Source organism: Heptranchias perlo, chromosome 13 (genome assembly GCF_035084215.1).
Source record: "Heptranchias perlo isolate sHepPer1 chromosome 13, sHepPer1.hap1, whole genome shotgun sequence".
Taxonomy (NCBI): Eukaryota; Metazoa; Chordata; class Chondrichthyes; order Hexanchiformes; family Hexanchidae; genus Heptranchias; species Heptranchias perlo.
Window position 1 is genome coordinate 4334525 of NC_090337.1, and position 18994 is coordinate 4353518.

The 18994-nt window shown below is 46.7% G+C and overlaps 1 protein-coding gene across 1 annotated transcript in view; it reads right to left on the minus strand.

The window, feature by feature from the left end:
* LOC137330965 (solute carrier family 7 member 14-like) overlaps nucleotides 1-18994 on the minus strand; it is a 49558-nt gene that overhangs the window by 15544 nt on the left and 15020 nt on the right. The window contains exons 2-4 of the mRNA XM_067994542.1: nucleotides 10202-10438; nucleotides 9019-9236; nucleotides 6464-6610 (exon numbers count right to left, since the gene is read on the minus strand). Of these exons, the coding sequence (XP_067850643.1) occupies nucleotides 6464-6610; nucleotides 9019-9236; nucleotides 10202-10438 (602 nt within the window). The remainder of the gene's footprint in view (nucleotides 1-6463; nucleotides 6611-9018; nucleotides 9237-10201; nucleotides 10439-18994) is intronic.

Sequence of the window (18994 nt, forward strand, 5' to 3'; positions counted from 1 at the left end):
ATTGTTAACCCCAGTCCATCACCGGCATCTCCACATCATAGAAGGACAAGGGTACGGTAGCATAGTGATTATGTTACTGGGCTAGTAATCCAGAGACCTGGACTAAAATCCAGAGTCATGAGTTCAAATCCCGCCACGGCAGCTGGCGAATTTAAATTCAATTAATTAATTAAATTCAATTAATTAAATAAAAAATCTGGAATTAAAATACTAGTATCAGTAATGATGGCCATGAAACTACCGGATTGTCGTAAAAACCCATCTGGTTCACTAATGTCCTTCAGGGAAGGAAGCCTGCCACCCTAACCCGGTCTGGCCGAGATGTGACTCCAGACCCACAGCAATGTGGTTGATTCTTAATTGCCCTCTGAAATGGCCTAGCAAGCCACTCAGTTGGAAAATCTCGCTACGAAAAGTCAGAAAAAGAATAAAACCGGACGGACCACCCGGCATCGGACCACTAGGCACCGGACACGACAACGGCAAAACACCAAGCCCAGTCGACCCTGCAAGGTCCTCCTTACTAACATCTGGGGACTTGTGCCAAAATTGGGAGAGCTGTACCACAGACGAGTCAAGCAACAGCCTGACATAGCCATACTCACAGAATCATATCTTTCAGCCAATGTCCCAGACTCTTCCATCACCATCCCTGGGTATGTCCTGTCCCACCGGCAGGACAGACCCACCAGAGGTGGCGGTACAGTGATATACAGTCAGGAGGGAGTGGTCCTGGGAGTCCTCAACATTGACTCTGGACCCCATGAAATCTCATGGCATCAGGTCAAACATGGGCAAGGAAACCTCCTGCTGATTACCACCTACCGTCCTCCCTCAGCTGATGAATCAGTCCTCCTCCATGTTGAACACCACTTGGAGGAAGCACTGAGGGTAGCAAGGGCACAAAATGTACTCTGGGTGGGGGACTTCAATGTCCATCACCAAGAGTGGCTCGGTAGCACCACGACTGACCGAGCTGGCCGAGTCCTGAAGGACATAGCTGCGAGACTGGCCTGCGGCAGGTGGTGAGCGAACCAACACGAGGGTGGTGAGCGAACCAACACGAGGGAAAAACCTACTTGACCTCGTCCTCTCCAATCTACTTGTCGCAAATGCAGCTGTCCATGACAGTATTGGTAGGAGTGACCACCGCACAGTCCTCGTGGAGATGAAATCCCGTCTTCGCACTGAGGACACCATCCAATGTGTTGTGTGGCACTACCACCGTGCTAAATGGGATAGATTCAGAACAGATCTAGCAGCTCGTAACTGGGCATCCATGAGGCGCTGTGGGCCATCAGCAGCAGCAGAATTGTATTCCAGCACAATCTGTAACCTCATGGCCAGGGGATCAACCCTGGTTCAATGAGGAGTGTAGAAGAGCATGCCAGGAGCAGCACCAGGCGTACCTAAAAATGAGGTGCCAACCTGGTGAAGCTACAACTCAGGACTACACGCATGCTAAACAGCGGAAGCAACATGCTATAGACAGAGCTAAGCGATTCCACAACCAACGGATCAGATTAAAGCTCTGCAGTTCTGCCACATCCAGTCGTGAATGGTGGTGGACAATTAAACAACTAACGGGAGGAGGAGGCTCTGCAAACATCCCCATTCTCAATGATGGCGGAGTCCAGCACGTGAGTGCAAAAGACAAGGCTGAAGCGTTTGCAACCATCTTCAGCCAGAAGTGCCGAGTGGATAATCCATCTCAGCCTCCTCCCGATATCCCCACCATCACGGAAGCCAGTCTTCAGCCAATTCGATTCACTCCACGTGATATCAAGAAACGGCTGAGTGCACTGGATACAGCAAAGGCTATGGGCCCTGACAACATCCCAGCTGTAGTGCTGAAGACTTGTGCTCCAGAACTAGCTGCGCCTCTAGCCAAGCTGTTCCAGTACAGCTACAACACTGGCATCCACCCGACAATGTGGAAAATTGCCCAGGTATGTCCTGTCCACAAAAAGCAGGACAAATCCAATCCGGCCAATTACCGCCCCATCAGTCTACTCTCAATCATCAGCAAAGTGATGGAAGGTGTCGTCGACAGTGCTATCAAGCGGCACTTACTCACCAATAACCTGCTCACCGATGCTCAGTTTGGGTTCCGCCAGGACCACTCGGCTCCAGACCTCATTACAGCCTTGGTCCAAACATGGACAAAAGAGCTGAATTCCAGAGGTGAGGTGAGAGTGACTGCCCTTGACATCAAGGCAGCATTTGACCGAGTGTGGCACCAAGGAGCCCTAGTAAAATTGAAGTCAATGGGAATCAGGGGGAAAACTCTCCAGTGGCTGGAGTCATACCTAGCACAAAGGAAGATGGTAGTGGTTGTTGGAGGCCAATCATCTCAGCCCCAGGGCATTGCTGCAGGAGTTCCTCAGGGCAGTGTCCTAGGCCCAACCATCTTCAGCTGCTTCATCAATGACCTTCCCTCCATCATAAGGTCAGAAATGGGGATGTTCGCTGATGATTGCACAGCGTTCAGTTCCATTCGCAACCTCTCAGATAATGAAGCAGTCCGAGCCTGCATGCAGCAAGACCTGGACAACATCCAGGCTTGGGCTCATAAGTGGCAAGTAACATTCGCGCCAGATAAGTGCCAGGCAATGACCATCTCCAACAAGAGAGAGTCTAACCACCTCCCCTTGACATTCAACGGCATTACCATCGCAGAATCCTCCACCATCAACATCCTGGGGGTCACCATTGACCAGAAACTTAACTGGACCAGCCATATAAATACTGTGGCTACGAGAGCAGGTCAGAGGCTGGGTATTCTGCGGCGAGTGACTCACCTCCTGACTCCCCAAAGCCTTTCCACCATCTACAAGGCACAAGTCAGGAGTGTGATGGAATACTCTCCACTTGCCTGGATGAGTGCAGCTCCAACAACACTCAAGAAGCTCGACACCATCCAAGATAAAGCAGCCCGCTTGATTGGCACCCCATCCACCACCCTAAATATCCACTCCCTTCACCACCGGCGCACTGTGGCTGCAGTGTGCACCATCCACAGGATGCACTGCAGCAACTCGCCAAGGCTTCTTCGACAGCACCTCCCAAACCCGCGACCTCTACCACCTAGAAGGACAAGGGCAGCAGGCGCATGGGAACAACACAACCTGCACGTTCCCCTCCAAGTCACACACCATCCCGACTTGGAAATATATCGCCGTTCCTTCATTGTCGCTGGGTCAAAATCCTGGAACTCCCTTCCTAACAGCACTGTGGGAGAACCGTCACCACACGGACTGCCGCGGTTCAAGAAAGCGGCTCACCACCACCTTCTCGAGGGCAATTAGGGATGGGCAATAAATGCCGGCCTCGCCAGCGACGCCCACATCCCATGAACGAATTTTAAAAAATCCCACATTCAATCTTGTTCCGTGTTCACTGTTCTTAGAGGAGCAATGGGGCACATTATAGTTGGCCTCAGTGTGCTGAGATTAGAAAAGGGGGAAACCAGTAAGGGGTCCCACTCCCAATCACTATAGAATCATAGAATCATATAAATACTGTGGCTGCAAGTGACTTCTGCTGCAAAGTGCTAAAGCTTGCATGTGATGCTTCCCATGGTTAAATAGACTGCTCACGCTGTCTTGGCTGACACATGAAGACTTGTGTGAGGGAACACAAGGCACTTATGGATTTCTGCTCCCACACGAACCAGTGTCTTCACAATAAACATGCGCTGTCCGTTGCTTGAATTTAGCGGCTGCGGGGAGGCCAAGGCCTGGAGCTGCCACTAGGGGGCGGGAGGGAGTGGGTAGGCAAGGCCTGACTACTGTTGGATATAGCAGGAGGTGAGGCAAATGGCCAGGACTAAGGCCAAGCGAGGAGTCAAGGAAAGCCACTGCCATCTAACTCTCACTGCAGGCAGCTGCACAATGTGGGAGGGACGCCTGGAACGGGGAAGCTGGCTCCAGATTTGGACCAGGAGTGGGTAGAGTATAGAACCAGGGCCAGGGGCTGGACGGAGAGTGCCGATGCAGGTGGCTTTTCACTGAGAAACAAAATTTCAGCAAATTCACATGGGAGGAAGTTGAGTGCACTGTGTACGCAAAAGGCTTTCAATTATTTGTCTAACATAAAACATCATCAGCTCCCTCACCTATAACTCATTGTGTGGTAACAGACTCAATAATGTTGGGAATCCCATGACGTAAACATATTAATGCATACCTAAATCCAAAGGCTATGGATATTTTATTAGGGAATCTTGGAATTCCAAAGAAAGCGTGCGGAAAGTTATTTACAACTTCGAGAAGCTGAATGTGGGTCTAACAATCTTCTTTTATATTTGGTTAAGATTCAGAAAGTCTCATCCATAAGCTGGTGATCTAATTGAGGTCTTCAAAATGATAAAGGATTCGATAGGGTAGATACAGAGAAACTATGTCCTCTAGTGGGGGAATCCAGAACAAGGGGGCATAACCTTAAAATTAGAGCCAGGCCGTAAAGGAGTGAAATCAGGAAGCACCTTTTCACACAAAGAATAGTGGAAACCTGGAACTCTGTCCCCCAAAAGGCTGCGGACACTGGGGGTCAATTGAAGCTTTCAAGACCAAGATCGAAAGATTTTTTGTTGGGTAAGGGTATCGAGGGACATGGAGCAAAGGCGGATAGATGGAGTTGAGGTACAGATCCGTCATGATCTGATTGAATGGTAGAACAGGCTAGAGAGGCTGAATGGCCTCCTCCTGTTCCAATGAAATTGTCAAGGGAATGGGGTTATTCTTCTGGGGGCAGAGATGAACTGCTGGATTGTCCATATCGCCTCATTTTACATGTCGGAGCTGGCAGACATTTGGGTTGTCAAGTAATTAATGATTTTTTTCCCAGGGCATTAGAATTGTGGAGCTCTTTTATCTCCCTGTCACCTTCCTCTCACTGCCTTCCCAAGTTTGCTGGTACTTCTTAATTTACCTCATCTCTTTTATTCTTTTGAATCGTTTCATCCATTGTAGGCCTCAGCCATTCCGCTGAGCTGCTCGACAACAAAAGCATTTTATCTTCTTCTCCTGACTCTTCCTGGAGTAAAGCCCCACACTTCATTCTTCACGTGCGAGCCTAGATGGCGATCGTTAGTAGGCTGTTTGACCATGGACGAAGGGTTGCCAACTCTGGTTGGATGTATTCCTGGAGGTTTCATTGCATGACCTCCTGCCTCGAACCACCCTTCTGCCCCCACACACCCATCATTGGTCCATCTTCCAGGACCACTGCCTTCCCACGGCAGGTTGGAAAGGTATCAGACTCTCTGTTACCCAATTGGATGAATCTTGACTGTTAGCGAAACAGCCTTTCTTTTCCCCCATCTCCAGTTTTTTTTATAACTAATGAACAAAAATGTTCAAAGAAAATGAAGAAAACACAATTTTGTTTAATGCCCTGTGATATTTCTCCCTAGATGTTTCTCACAACAGTGACCTGGAGATTAATCTTCAATTCATGGTGACTCCAGGACAATCCTGGAGGGTTGGCAACCCCTACAATGGAGACACATCATAGCTGAGCCCAAACCTGATCCTGCCATCTACACATAGATGCACCCGATGGATTGCGATCAGGAGCAGGGAGGCTGGCTGAATTTTAACTGTCCCTACCCAGGAGTGTTAAGGCCGATCGTAGCAGAACATCTGGTACTCTGACTGAGATCAACAAACTAACCTGGGACCATCCCAGCCCCAGTTCTACAATGGGAAGTGCATTTACTAACTAGTAAAACAAAGTTGAGTCTTGATTCATAAACCTCCAAAAAAAAAGACCAGTGATGATTATGCCAGTATATTTACATGGATCTAAGTCACAGAATCTGTATTTATTTAAGCAGTGGAGATTAAGGAAGTTATGCTAAACCTTTATAAATCACTGGTTAGACCTCAGCTGAAATATTGTGTCCAATTCAGGAAGGACATGAAGACCTTAGAGAGGGTGGAGAAGAGATTCACTAAAATGGTACCAGGGAGGCAGGGATTCAGTTATCTGGAGTGACTGGAGAAGCTGAGATTGTTCTCCTTAGAGCAGAGAAAGTTAAGGGGAGATTTAATAGAGGTGTTCAAAATTGTGTGGGGTTTTGATAGAGGAGATAGGAAGAAACTGTTTCCAGTGGCAGAAGGGTCGATAACCAGAGGACACAGATTTAAAGTGCTGGCAAAAGAACCAGAGGCGACATGAGGAAACATTTTTTTTAAGCAGCGAGTTGTTATGATCTGGAATTCACTGCCTGATTGGGCAGTGGAAGCAGATTCAATAATAATTTTCAAAAAGGAATTGGAAAAATACTTGATGAGGAAAAATTTGCAGGACAATGGGGAAAGAGCAGGGGGAGTGGGACGAATTGGATCGGTCTTTCAAAGAGCCGGCACAGGCACGATGGGCCGGATGGCCTCCTTCTGTGATGTATGATTCTATGATTCTAACCACATTTAACGATAAAAGATTATTTTTCACTCACAGACACGTATGCAGTCAGGCAGATCACCAGCGAGGCAGTGATGGCGTAGGGGATTGAAGTGTTCGGACTCTTTGCTTCCTCCCCAGTCGTGGCGATTATATCGAACCCGATGAATGCATAAAAACAGGTTGCCGCACCCTGCAGGACCTGTAATCAGCAGATTGTAAAATAAAAGATCATTAGGGGAAAGAATACGTTTTATAGAAGTGAGATATACTGGGCACGTCCTGCTTGAAATCATGTATCCAGGTTTAATGGATATGTCAGTCGTGCCTCAGTGGGCAGCACTCTCGCCTCTGAGCTAGAAATTTGTGGTTTCGAGTCCCACTCCAGAGACTTGAGCACATAATCCAGGCTGACACGCCCGCTGAGGGAGTGCTGCACTGTCGGAGGTGCCGTTTCTCGGATGGGACGTTAATCCAAGGCCCAGTCTGCCCTCTCAGGCAGACATGAGAGATCCCATGGCCACTATTTTCAAAGAAGAGCAGGGGGGTTCTCCCTGGTGTCCTGGCCAATCTTTATCTCTCAACCGACACCTAAATACAGATTACCTGGTCATTATTACATTGCTGTTTGTGGGACCTTGCTGTGCGCAAATTGGCCGCCGCGTTTCCTACATTACAAAAGTGACTACACTTCAAAAGTACTTCATTGACTGTAAAGTGCTTTGGGACGTCCTGAGGTTGTGAGAGGCGCTATATAAATGCAAGTCTTTCTTTCTAATGTACCAGTTGAGTCAGTAAAGCACTTTGAAATCCACATCAAAATACTTTAAATGATCCCAAAAATCCACAGCCCACTGGCGTTTGGTGATTCGGGGACACATCTGGGCCATTTCCCCTCTTTCCCCTTGCTGAAAAGTCGAGGAACCAGCTGAAGCTTGCCAGGGCTGGGGAGGGGGAGCGGGGTGGGTGCCAGGTTTCCCCCCCCCCCCCGATTGGGGATGTATCTGGCCCCAGCAGCTGGCTTTTTCAGGGGGTGCTTGTAATAATTCATAATTTTAAAAATTGGCCGTTCATCTTTTTGGAGGCCCAGGCCTCACATCGAGTGCCAATTGAAGGCCGAGGCTGGGAACTCCTGACTCAGGGAACGCATACTCCCCCATTATCAGCAGCCTTGCAGGGGCAGACGGAGGCTTCAACCTAACAAGGGCATTGCAGAAACTTTGCCCTGAGGCCAGGACATGGCGTAACCATGTCCCAACCGATGGTCTACCAACAAAGTAATGGCCAGAGTCTGCCAGAATGGCCAGGAGCTTTCGGGCTCTGAATGAGAAAGACATGCCACCTTCACGGGTTCTGCGCTCAGCAAACCCCTTCCTCTCAACATATGCAAAAGAGCGAAGTGCCATTTTATCACAATAATGCTCCGCACGGGTAGTGCAATTCAACACGAGGGTACATTTTGTGAGGTACCTCATATGCTGGGGTATAAATCATGGAATCGAGCCCAGAAAACGGCTCCAGATTTACCGGTCATTATTTTTAATTCAGGGTGGAGTCTACCCCATGGTGTAGTCATTGTGCTCCCAATACTGCTCTTCTGATTACTCCCAATGCTGTGATGTTTCTCTCAACGATTACTCACTGCTGTTCCTGACAGTGATCAGGAGCAGATCCATGACATCAAAAAACCCTGGAACTAGTCTACTTTAGGCTTTTTCCAAAGATCTGCATGTGGAGGTGTTTGTATCTCCAACCGTAAATATCCCTGTGCAGGCACTGGACTACTTGCACCTCACCCCACAAAGTGAAAAGAACAGAGTGCCCGTCTCTACCCATCCCATGTCTTTTTCCTCCTCCAAATATAACGGCAGCTGCTCGCCTTGCCTCTGCCAGCAAGGAAACCATTTTGGCCAAACTTTTAATAGCCCTTCGGAGACCTGGGACTGATCAGTCTTTTAGTACAGATCCAAACCTCAGCTCAAAGCTGAGTCCTGAGTGATGAGGAACAACCAAGGAAACAGCTGCACTGTGAACTGAGGCAGGCCTTCTTTGGAATACATCCAAGTTAATATCCATTTTGTCATAAACACTTGGGTGCCATTTATAAAACACTGGATTAATGCTGTCGAGCAAATGACCACGGCTGGTACAGAAACACTGTCAGAAAACCACTTAAAATAATTCCATTTCAGGTTTGTGCAAAAAGACACAATATTGATATCAATTGGATGATGAGGCGCTGCAAGCATCTGCAACAGTCAAATCATTTTCTTATCACTCATCTTCTGTTGGTTGGACAGAGAAAAATAACATTAATATATCCTTCTTCTATATAAATAATAATAATCAGGAGAGGCACCATTTACCCATTGAGCCATTGGGGTTTGGGGGGGAAGGGGGGCTTCTAGAAAATATTTTGGGAGTGAAATTGGTCTTTGCCAGTTACACATCGCGTCCGAATTACTTTTCCGTTCACTTCAATGGAAAAGAAAATCAGTCGCGGTGTAGGAGGCACTGTCACCTGTTTTGCACTCCTGGTGAAGATCAATTTTATCCCCATTAAGTCTGAATGGAATTGGCCAGTAAAGAACTGCAGGGGCTGTTACTCACTCCAGACCATCCAAAGGGTAGAAACCTTCCCTCATCCCAGTTGGCGCTGTTGATGAAGAAGAGACCCGAGAACATGATGAAGACCCAGGCAGCCAAGTTGATGATGTTCAGCACGTTGTTGAATCCCACAGAATTCTTCACCCCCAAGGAAACGATGGCTGTCACAATGACAGCGATGAACAGTGCCAGGAGATCAGGATAGGACTCTTCCCCTTTCCCTGTACAAAGAAACCACAGGAAACAGGACCACTCAGTCACAAGAGTTACCAGAGACCAACGAGCTGCCATTTCAACTAGCCCGAACCAACTCCAGCAAACTTTCAGCGAGCTCTGGGTGCCAGCAACACCAAACACCAGGTCCTAGGAAACACTTAGCACTGAAACTGGATAATGGCACAGTGGCAGAGTGGGTAGCTCACTCTGGGACCAGGGTTCAAATCTACTTCAGACTGATGGGATGAAAGTTTCCCCTCTCCGCTGCTGTTGGGATCCAACATTAAATGAATCCGGTTTAGTGCTAATGTGGTCCCTAAGGGGTATGGACTGAAACCAAAAATTAACATAAATATTCTAATTTCATTCAAGCACAGAGGGAGAAATATAAAAGTCACGCTAGTACAGTAGGGGGATTGGGGTTAAGGCATATTGATGGGGCGGTGACAAGGGAATCTACCCAATATCCAACCTAAGAGCTTTAAGGGGATAGTTTTAGCCTTTCGGATGAGACATTAAACTGAGGCCCCATCTGCCCTCTCAGGTGGATGTAAAAAATCCCACGGGACTATTTTGATTAAGAGCAGGGGAGTTCTCCCCGGTGTCCTGGCCAATATTTATCCCTCAACCAACATCACTAAAATAGATTATCTGACCATTCATCTCATTGCTGTTCATGGGAGCTTGCTGTCACTTTTCCCAACATTACCACAGTGAGCATACTTTAAAAGTACTTAATTGGCTGTAAAGTGCTACGGGTCATCCCGAGGTCATGAAAGGCGCTGTATAAATGCAAGTTCTTTCTTTCTTTTAAATATATGTCAATGCCTTAAGGGGAGAACAAACAATTAGTAATTAAAATTACACAGAGCTAACACCATAAAACCAAGAAGCAGGATCCCAGTGTCAATCATTGTTAGAGACTGACGTTCCTTATTGCTTAAATCCAGCCGGGCTTGTACTGACCTACCTAGTCCATTTAAAGTGCCCACGTAGTCCACTATCCAATGACTCATAGTGTGATTGGCCAGCGAGTCAAACATGCTGCTCAGAGCACTGGCGCCAGCCGCTGTGCCAATCAGATACTCCAGAATCAGGTTCCAGCCAATGAAAAATGCCACAAATTCCCCGACCGTCACATAACTGTAGGTGTAGGCAGAGCCGGTGGTTTTAGGCACTCGCACGCCAAACTCAGCATAACACACACCTGCAAAAGAGAAGAGCAAATACAGGCATAAATATAGGAGAACACGGGGGGCAGCAGTTGTAAGGTTAAATATAAGAAAGCACAGGATGCGAGAAGGTGATTCAAGCCCACTCCATCCTCAGACTATGTCCAATCTGCCCTATTGTGGACTCTACCCCACCCATTGTATCTCCTCCCACAGCCCATGTACACTCTATCCTATCATGGACTCTACCCACCCATTGTATCTCCTCCCACAGCCCATGTACACTCTATCCTATCATGGACTCTACCTACCCACTGTATCTCCTCCCACAGCCCATGTACACTCTATCCTATCATGGACTCTACCCCACCCATTGTATCTCCTCCCACAGCCCATGTACACTCTATCCTATCATGGACTCTACCCACCCATTGTATCTCCTCCCACAGCCCATGTACACTCTATCCTATCATGGACTCTACCCACCCATTGTATCTCCTCCCACAGCCCATGTACACTCTACCCTATCATGGACACTAACCCACCCATTAATCTCCTTCCATAGCCCATGTATACTGTAACTCTAAGACATGTGTACAGTAGTGTAGTTGTTACGTTACTAGACTAGTAATCCAGAGGCCTGGATTAATAATCTAGACATTGTCAATTAAAATCCCAACATAGCAGTTGGAGAATTTGAATTCAGTTCTCAAAAATCTGGAAATAAAAAGCTGGTATCAGTAAAAGTGATTGTCGTAAAAATCCAACTGGTTCACTGATGTCCTTTGGGGAAGGAAACCTGCCATCCTTACCCAGTCTGGGCCCATATGTGACTCCAGTCCCACACCAACGTGGTTGACTCTTAACTGCCCTCTGAAGTGGCCTAGCAAGACAACCAGTTGCATCAAATGGGCAATAAATGCCGGCCTTGCCAGCAACACCCACATCCTGAGAATGATTTTTATTAAATAACCTATCATGTACTCTACACCACCCATTTAATCCCTTTCCACAGTCCTTGTACAATCTACCCTATCGTGGACTCTACCTCAGCCATTTAATCTCCTGAGGGGAAGGTCTGTGTAAATATTCATTGAATCCCAAAGATAAACAACGAGAACCAAAACAGACCAAACCAAAGATAAAGGGAAAAAAACTATAAATTCTGAAAATCTGAAGCAAGAAAGGAAAGTGCTAGAAATACATGACAGATCCATTAGCAGCCGAAAGGAGAAAAGATACATTTCAGGTATAGATGCTTCATCAGAACTGGTCATTGAAGATAAAATTCCTATAAAGGGGCTTGCCTCTCTTCCAATTTAGCGAATATAATATGGTTATTCTTTTGTAACTGTATTGAGTTCCTGTTTATTCAGCAGGATAAGGATTATTCCCTGTGTAAATGTTACTGACTTATTGGATTGAACAACCTTATCTTGTTCCTATAAAGTCTTCAGTTCTAATGAGTCAGCAAAAAATAAAATCCATCACCAGGAGATATGGGCACCAGGCCCGTGATACTCTCTACACAGTGCTATCTGGTTTTATTTCATTAGGCGGAGTGCTCATTAAAAACGCTGTGTGCAATTCAAGAGGTGAATAATTCCACCAAGGCAGGCAATGGGTCTCGTCTTTCTCCTTCTGTGATTTTATTTGAAGCAGGATGGCATGTGCTGATGGCGTTAATCTCTGGAGATTGCAGTCACTGATGTTTGGACAGATGAACTGTCTTTCTCAGAGCTAAATCGGGCATCAACGTTTGATCCCAAGGGTGTTGTCACAATAAAACTATATCAACCACAGCTCGGAGTGTGTCGAATTATATCAGCGGATGATACTGCACTCGGGGTGAAGTGTTGATTCCATGTTCACGAACAATACTGCTGATTTGCACATGCACTCATGGTAGTGTAGTGGTTGTGTTACTAGACTAGTGATCCAGTGAACATGGGTTCGTTAACCCACTCACAGTAGTTTGAGAATTTGAATTCGGTTTCAGAAATTAAAAAGTACCAAGGCGTCCAACTGAAATTGCAGATGACATCATTGGACTCGATCTGCATATTTAAAGAAACCTTCCTGCAGGCATCCTGCTCAAAAGAGCAGGTTAAGATCGGGATAGGGCAGGAAGGCTGCGGGATCAGAGGGGGCAGGTTACTGCCCCTCCACCCCATCCCAGTTTCTGGCAGTCGGGGGGGAGTTAAAATCGGGGCCTAATTAATGTTTGTGTAGCGTGATTAGTGTGAGATCACCTCATTCGGGTAATCGCAACCAAAACAACAGTTGGGGTGCTAGAGTGGGCCGGGGTCCATGGGCTGGGAAGGGGGAAAAATCAGCCAACATTCCCGCTCCTCATAACTATCCAGTGACTTGTTAAAATTCTGTTGTCAGGTTGTGACTGACACTGGAAAGACTGCATATATTGCCCATCCCTAGTTGCCAATGGCAATTGTTTTTACTGAGTGACTTGCTAAGCCATTTCAGAGGGTATTAAGAGCCAACCACATGTGGAGTCACGAGAAGGTCAGACTGGACAGGGATTGCATGTTCCCTTCCCTGATAGACATCTAAAAATGCTAAGAAGTGTTACATCAAGTACTGGAACAGAAATATAAATGCCGTGGGTACTAGAGCAGGTCAGAGGCTGGGTATTCTGCGGCAAGTGGCTCACCCCCTGACTCCCCAAAGCCTTTCCACTGCCTACAAGGCACAAGTCAGGAGTGTGATGGAATACTCTCCACTTGCAACTTCACCACACGGACTGCAGCAGGTTCAAGAAGAAGGCCCACCACCATCTTCTCAAGGGCAATTAGGGATGGACAATAAATGTCGGCCTTGCCAGTGACAGCCACATACCGAAGAATGATACACAGTGAGTAGTTATGATCTGGAATGTGCTGCCTGAAAGGGTGGTGGAAGCAGATTCAATTGTGGCTTTGGATAAATACTTAAGGGAAAACATTTTCAGGTCTACGGGAAAGAGTGGGCGAATGGGGCTAACTGGATTGTTCTTACAAAGAGCCGACACCGGCTTGATGGGCCGAATGACCTCCTTCTATGATTTTATGATTCTCTGAATGAGACTTCAAACTTATAATAGTTAATTTTCAGTGCCAGAGAGGTTGACAGCAGCAATTAATACTTATCACATCGTTAAAAGATTCACCCAAAACGTTTGTTTTGATACTCAGTTCATTGAAGTCAATCCATGTAAGTGGCACTTGAGTTCTCATGTTATGTTTCAAACTGCAGGCATCAGTAAAATGGATCCACTGTATTGCTGACTTTGTGTCAGACTGGAGCGAATTGGGTAATTACCAGCCTGAAGTCCAGCCGACACTGCACCCTCTCCCCTCCGTGCCACCCCATTTGAACCATTAAATGTGAAATGTCTAGCGATGCCTCGATTTTAAAATTCTCATCCTTGTTTTCAAATCCCTCCATGGCCTCGCCCCTCTCTATCTCTGTAACCTCCTCCAACCCTACAACCCTCCGAGATCTCTGCGTTCCTCCAATTCTGGCCTCTTGCACATTCCCGATTCCCTTCGCCGCACCATTGGCGGCCGTGCCTTCAGCCGTCCAGGCCCTAAGCTCTGGAATTCCCTCCTTAGACCTCTTCCCCTCTCCGCTTCTCCCTCCTCCTTTAAGATGCTCCTTAATACCTAATGTCTCCTCATGTGGCTCGGTGTCAAAATTTTTCTGATTACGCTCCTATGAAGAGCCTTGGGAGGTTTTACTATGTTAAAGGCGCTATATAAATGCAAGTTGTTCTTGATGTTGAAATAATTATAGAGACTCTCTCCTGCCCCATGACCGAGCAGGTAAGAGTGTGGTGCTGAGCCATACAAACCTTCAAGAACCCAGGTCTCATCCTCAAACTGAGCTGAGTTTGCTGATCTCAGCCTGATTGGCAGTGGTGGGACTCAGCATTCCTGGGTATGGGGGCAGCGATTGCGGTGGGGGGGCGGGGGGAATGGGAAGGGAGGTGACATTCAGAGAAATAATTGTAGAGTCTCTGGCAACCACCACCCCCCCCCTCCGCAACCCAGAAAGGGCTTCGCTCTGCAACTATCCCACATTATACATTGCGTGGGAATACTCAATACTTGGAGATCGCTCATTCCCCAGCACTGACATCCATCATCTTGCCAAACACACAAATTCATCCAAAAACAAAAAATTGTGTTGGGTGCCCGACAGAAGTGGAAGTATATTCTGCCTCGGGCTGATGACAAGCTGAAAATTTACTGGCATTCATTTAAAATAAAAAGTACCTCGCTGAACAGCCAGTGAAAAGAAAAGTCTATCAATTTTGCTCCCTTGACTACATAAACCAGTATGTGACACGGCAATTTCTTCTACATTGCAAAAGCGAACACTGCAGTATTTTGGCAGTAAATCTTGTGCCATTTATTGTCAAACTTTGTATAAGAAAATTTAGTGCGTGGTACAAAAATGGCTTTATCAGAAAAAGCAGCATGTGGGAGCAAAAGCCAGCACAGGCACAATGGGCCGAATGGCCTCCTTCTGTGGGATAAGATTCTATGATTCCATGAATATAAAAGCAATAGAGAAGGGAATACAGGGATATGGGTGGTGGGGGGAGGGTGGGAAGAGGTGATTAGAGTTGGAAGAGGCTCGTGTTGATAGACCAGTCGGACCGAATGGCCTGTTTCTGCGCTGTAGATTCGATGTGATTCTATGCTGAGTTGGTTGCCAACTCCTTTTTTCTCATCCTCTCCCAACTTATCTCACTGCTTGATTTACCTCAGCTCCTCTCCTGCGCTTTACAACCTCGGAGGTGTCCTGTACTACGGACCTCTGCCCTCCAGCTAGCTTTCCCGCGAAAAGATATCATAAATTAATATGAGTGAAAGAAACTTGACGTATCCTTTGCTGGAACCCCGATCGAGCACAGCCTCTTTGTGACCTCTGCTTCCTTCCCCCCTCTTCCTCTCGTGCCTTCTAACTCTCTGTTCTGTTATTTTCTTTCAGATTGCTGGCGTACTGCGTTGATCTGACATCTCGGCCTCTGAACACTTTGTTAGCCCAGACGGAGGTGAGAGATTGTCGAGATCTCGTGTCTCACTGCCGTCTGTTAAGCTGCTGAGCTTAGTTGTGAATTCCACATTAATTTACCACCTGCACAAAACAGGCGTCACAGAAGGCCTTGGTGCAAGTGTGATCATTTCTACGCGTGACTGAGTGCCTTAGAATGGGGAAACTGAATTTACATCTTACACTGGAAGATAATGTTAAGAGGATGATCTATCCCCCAGAGTGCAGTTTGAGCTCTCTCTACGTTGCTCTATTGAGCATATGGAGGGTCAGGGTTGTTAATCTATAAAAGAAAGAACGGACTTGCATTTATACAGCACCTTTCACAACCTCAGGACGTCCCAAACCACTTTACAGCCAATAAAGTACTTTTGAATTGCAGTCACTATAGTAATGCAGGAAACACAGCAGCCAATTTGTGCACAGCAAGGTTCCACAAACAGCAATGAGATCATCTGTATTAATGACGTTGGTTGAGGGATAAATATTGGCCAGTACACAGGGGAGAACTCTTCTGCTCTTCTTCGAAATAGTGGCCGTGGGATCTTTTACGTCCACCTGAAAGGGCAGACGGGGCCTCGGATTAACGTCTCATCCGGAAGACGGCATCTCCAACAGTGCAGCACTCCCTCAATACTGGCACCGGGAGTGTCAGCCTGGATTATGTGCTCAAGTGTCTGGAGTGGGACTTGAATCCACAACCGTCTGACTCAGAGGCGAGAGAGAGCTACCTACTGAGCCACGACTGACACCTTTAGAATCAAATCCCCCAGAGATGCTGCGCCCCCCCCCACTCCCCGCCATGCTCAATCAGCCTCACAGTTCGCTGTAAGCCACCAGCAAAAGCCACCCACAGATGGCAAAAATGGAATTAGGATCCTCAGTGCAATATGAACGATGTGATTGTGAAAACTGTCATGCTTCCTGCTTCTAAATGGAGTCTCAAGTGGTTTCTCTTATCACTCCTGCGGAATTCTTCTGCTGCTGGGTATTAATTGTAATCACCCATTTTTTTCTATTAATCTTATGCAGTTCGTTCTGCAATTACAGGCCTGCTATAGTCCTCACTTTTCCAAATAGGATTTCTGGCTCTTTCCAATAAGTCACAGTGCTACAAAGGAGTCACACTGAACATTGAGATCATGCTCACCAAATTAACAGTATACTTTATGTAATTCTAAAATCAGATTTTATTCACCCTTTAGTCCACTGACAGGTCCAGGGGGGAAACTCCTGTCTCCCTGGGAGAACCAGTTTTTTTAATTTTCATCCCACGCACATTACCTTTAATGTAATTTCTTTCTGATTTCTTCCTTTTCAGCTCCTTGAACTATTTTTGCTGCTGTTTCCTCCTCCTTCCTTTCTTTCAGGTCATCATTCTCACCTATTCTAAAATTACCTCTTGCTTTTGTCATTCCTCCCATTGAGATAGTCAGCTCACGAACCAGCGGCCGTTCACCAGCACGTTTATAAAGAGAGGAACGGTACTGGTTCGATCACAGAGCAGAGGTTGGAGGTTGGCCAAGCTTGGGTTTAAAAAAAAACTCCTGTAGATTGCAGGAGTTAGTGGAGACTGAAGATGTTTTCCACTCTTCACCATTGGAAGAACGAGGGCTGATTACTCGATCGGGGATCCGGGTACGGAGGGGAGTGAGCGCTGGTCAGAAAATCACGGGCCGCGGTGCATTTAAATTAACGGTTGGAAAATTGTGCCACTGAGGGGCCTAGGATTCTCGACTGGCATTCCCTGTGAATGCTGCATCGTGCCAGGGGAATCAGATCAGGGGAATCAGCCCTACAGATTCAATTTTTAAAAAAATATTTCAGCCGTGGATGTTTTTGACGTTTCGCACCTTATTAGCGCTCCCTGCCTCAATTATAGTCGAATGGGTGGCTCGGTGGGCAGCACTCTCGCCTCTGAGTCAGAAGATCAGTGATTAGAGCCCCACTCCGGAGACTTGAGCACAAAATCCAGGCCAACACTCCCAGTGCCAGTACAGAGGGAGTGCTGCACTGTCGGAGAGGCCATCTTTCAGATAAAACCGAGGCCTCATCTGCTCTCTCAGATGGACGTAAAAGATCCCACGGCCACTACTGGAGGAAGAGCAAGGGAGTTCTCCCCGGTGTCCTGGGCAATATTTATCCCTCAACAAACATCACTAAAACAGATTATCTGCTCATTCATCTCATTGTTTGTGGGATCTTGCTGTGCATTGTTTGACTGCAGTGTTCATCTACATTACTACAGAAACTACACTTTAAAAGTAATTCAGTGGCTGTAAAGTACGTTGGGACATCCTGAGGATGTGAAAGGCACGATAAAAATGCAAGTTCTTTCTTTCTAAACATCCTTAATGATCAATCTCATGGTAACTGGTTTTAGACCCGCCCGCAGAATGTTATCCACACTCCCAGCTGGGAAAGGACCTGTGGATAGAAATCAGCAAAGGGAGGTGTGGGATTAGTTTGGGATTGATACAGGGCTATGGGGAGAGAGTGGGGCAGTGGGATTAATTTGGGATTGATACAGGGCTATGGGGAGAGAGTGGGGCGGTGGGATTAGTTTGGGATTGATACAGGGCTATGGGGAGAGAGTGGGGCAGTGGGATTAATTTGGGATTGATACAGGGCTATGGGGAGAGAGTGGGGCAGTGGGATTAATTTGGGATTGATACAGGGCTATGGGGAGAGAGTGGGGCGGTGGGATTAGTTTGGGATTGATACAGGGCTATGGGGAGAGAGTGGGGCAGTGGGATTAGTTTGGGATTGATACAGGGCTATGGGGAGAGAGTGGGGCAGTGGGATTAATTTGGGATTGATATAAAACTATCGGGAGTTTAAAGAAATATAGGTTAAGGTATACAGGGGAACCAGACCAGACTCAGTCAATTAGTCAAGACTTTAGCTGAAACTGCTGTACTATAACATAGACTGCTTTTAAATTAACTTACTGCAGCTGCAGGCACTAACAACCATGAGAATCGTGTCATTGCAATCTAAGGGAGGAATATAACGGTAGCCCCACTCCCTCAGACATACTGGAATGTTGAAGCTAGCCAGTACTCCTGTCACCTTCGAGGCCTATAGGGTGATTCATCAACTGCAGGGACTAACGAACGTTGTGTTAAGGATAAGGAGGATAAGGGGGGGCCACGAGGCACTGTCTCTTCTGGACAAGTACACGTTGTCTATATGATTGGGTAAATTATGGGGAATATTTTGGAAAATACCTGATTGGATTTATTTTGCCGCAGTTCCGTTTTTTGTGGTATAACTGGGGAGTCTGAGCCTTTGTTAAGTGTAGGGGACAGAAAATAACGTACCAGGCAGGTAAACGGGAACGAGAGTACGTGCATGAAGGTACGGGGAACTAGGTCGCGGCTTCTACCCAAAGGACAACGGGGTTATATAATTCTCAATTGTGCTTTGTAAACTAGTCCTTAAATACTGTAATGTATTGATTCTTGCTTGTGCTAAATAAAGTCATATGACTATTAACCATATTGTGTCAGTCTCAAACAATTAAACAGAGA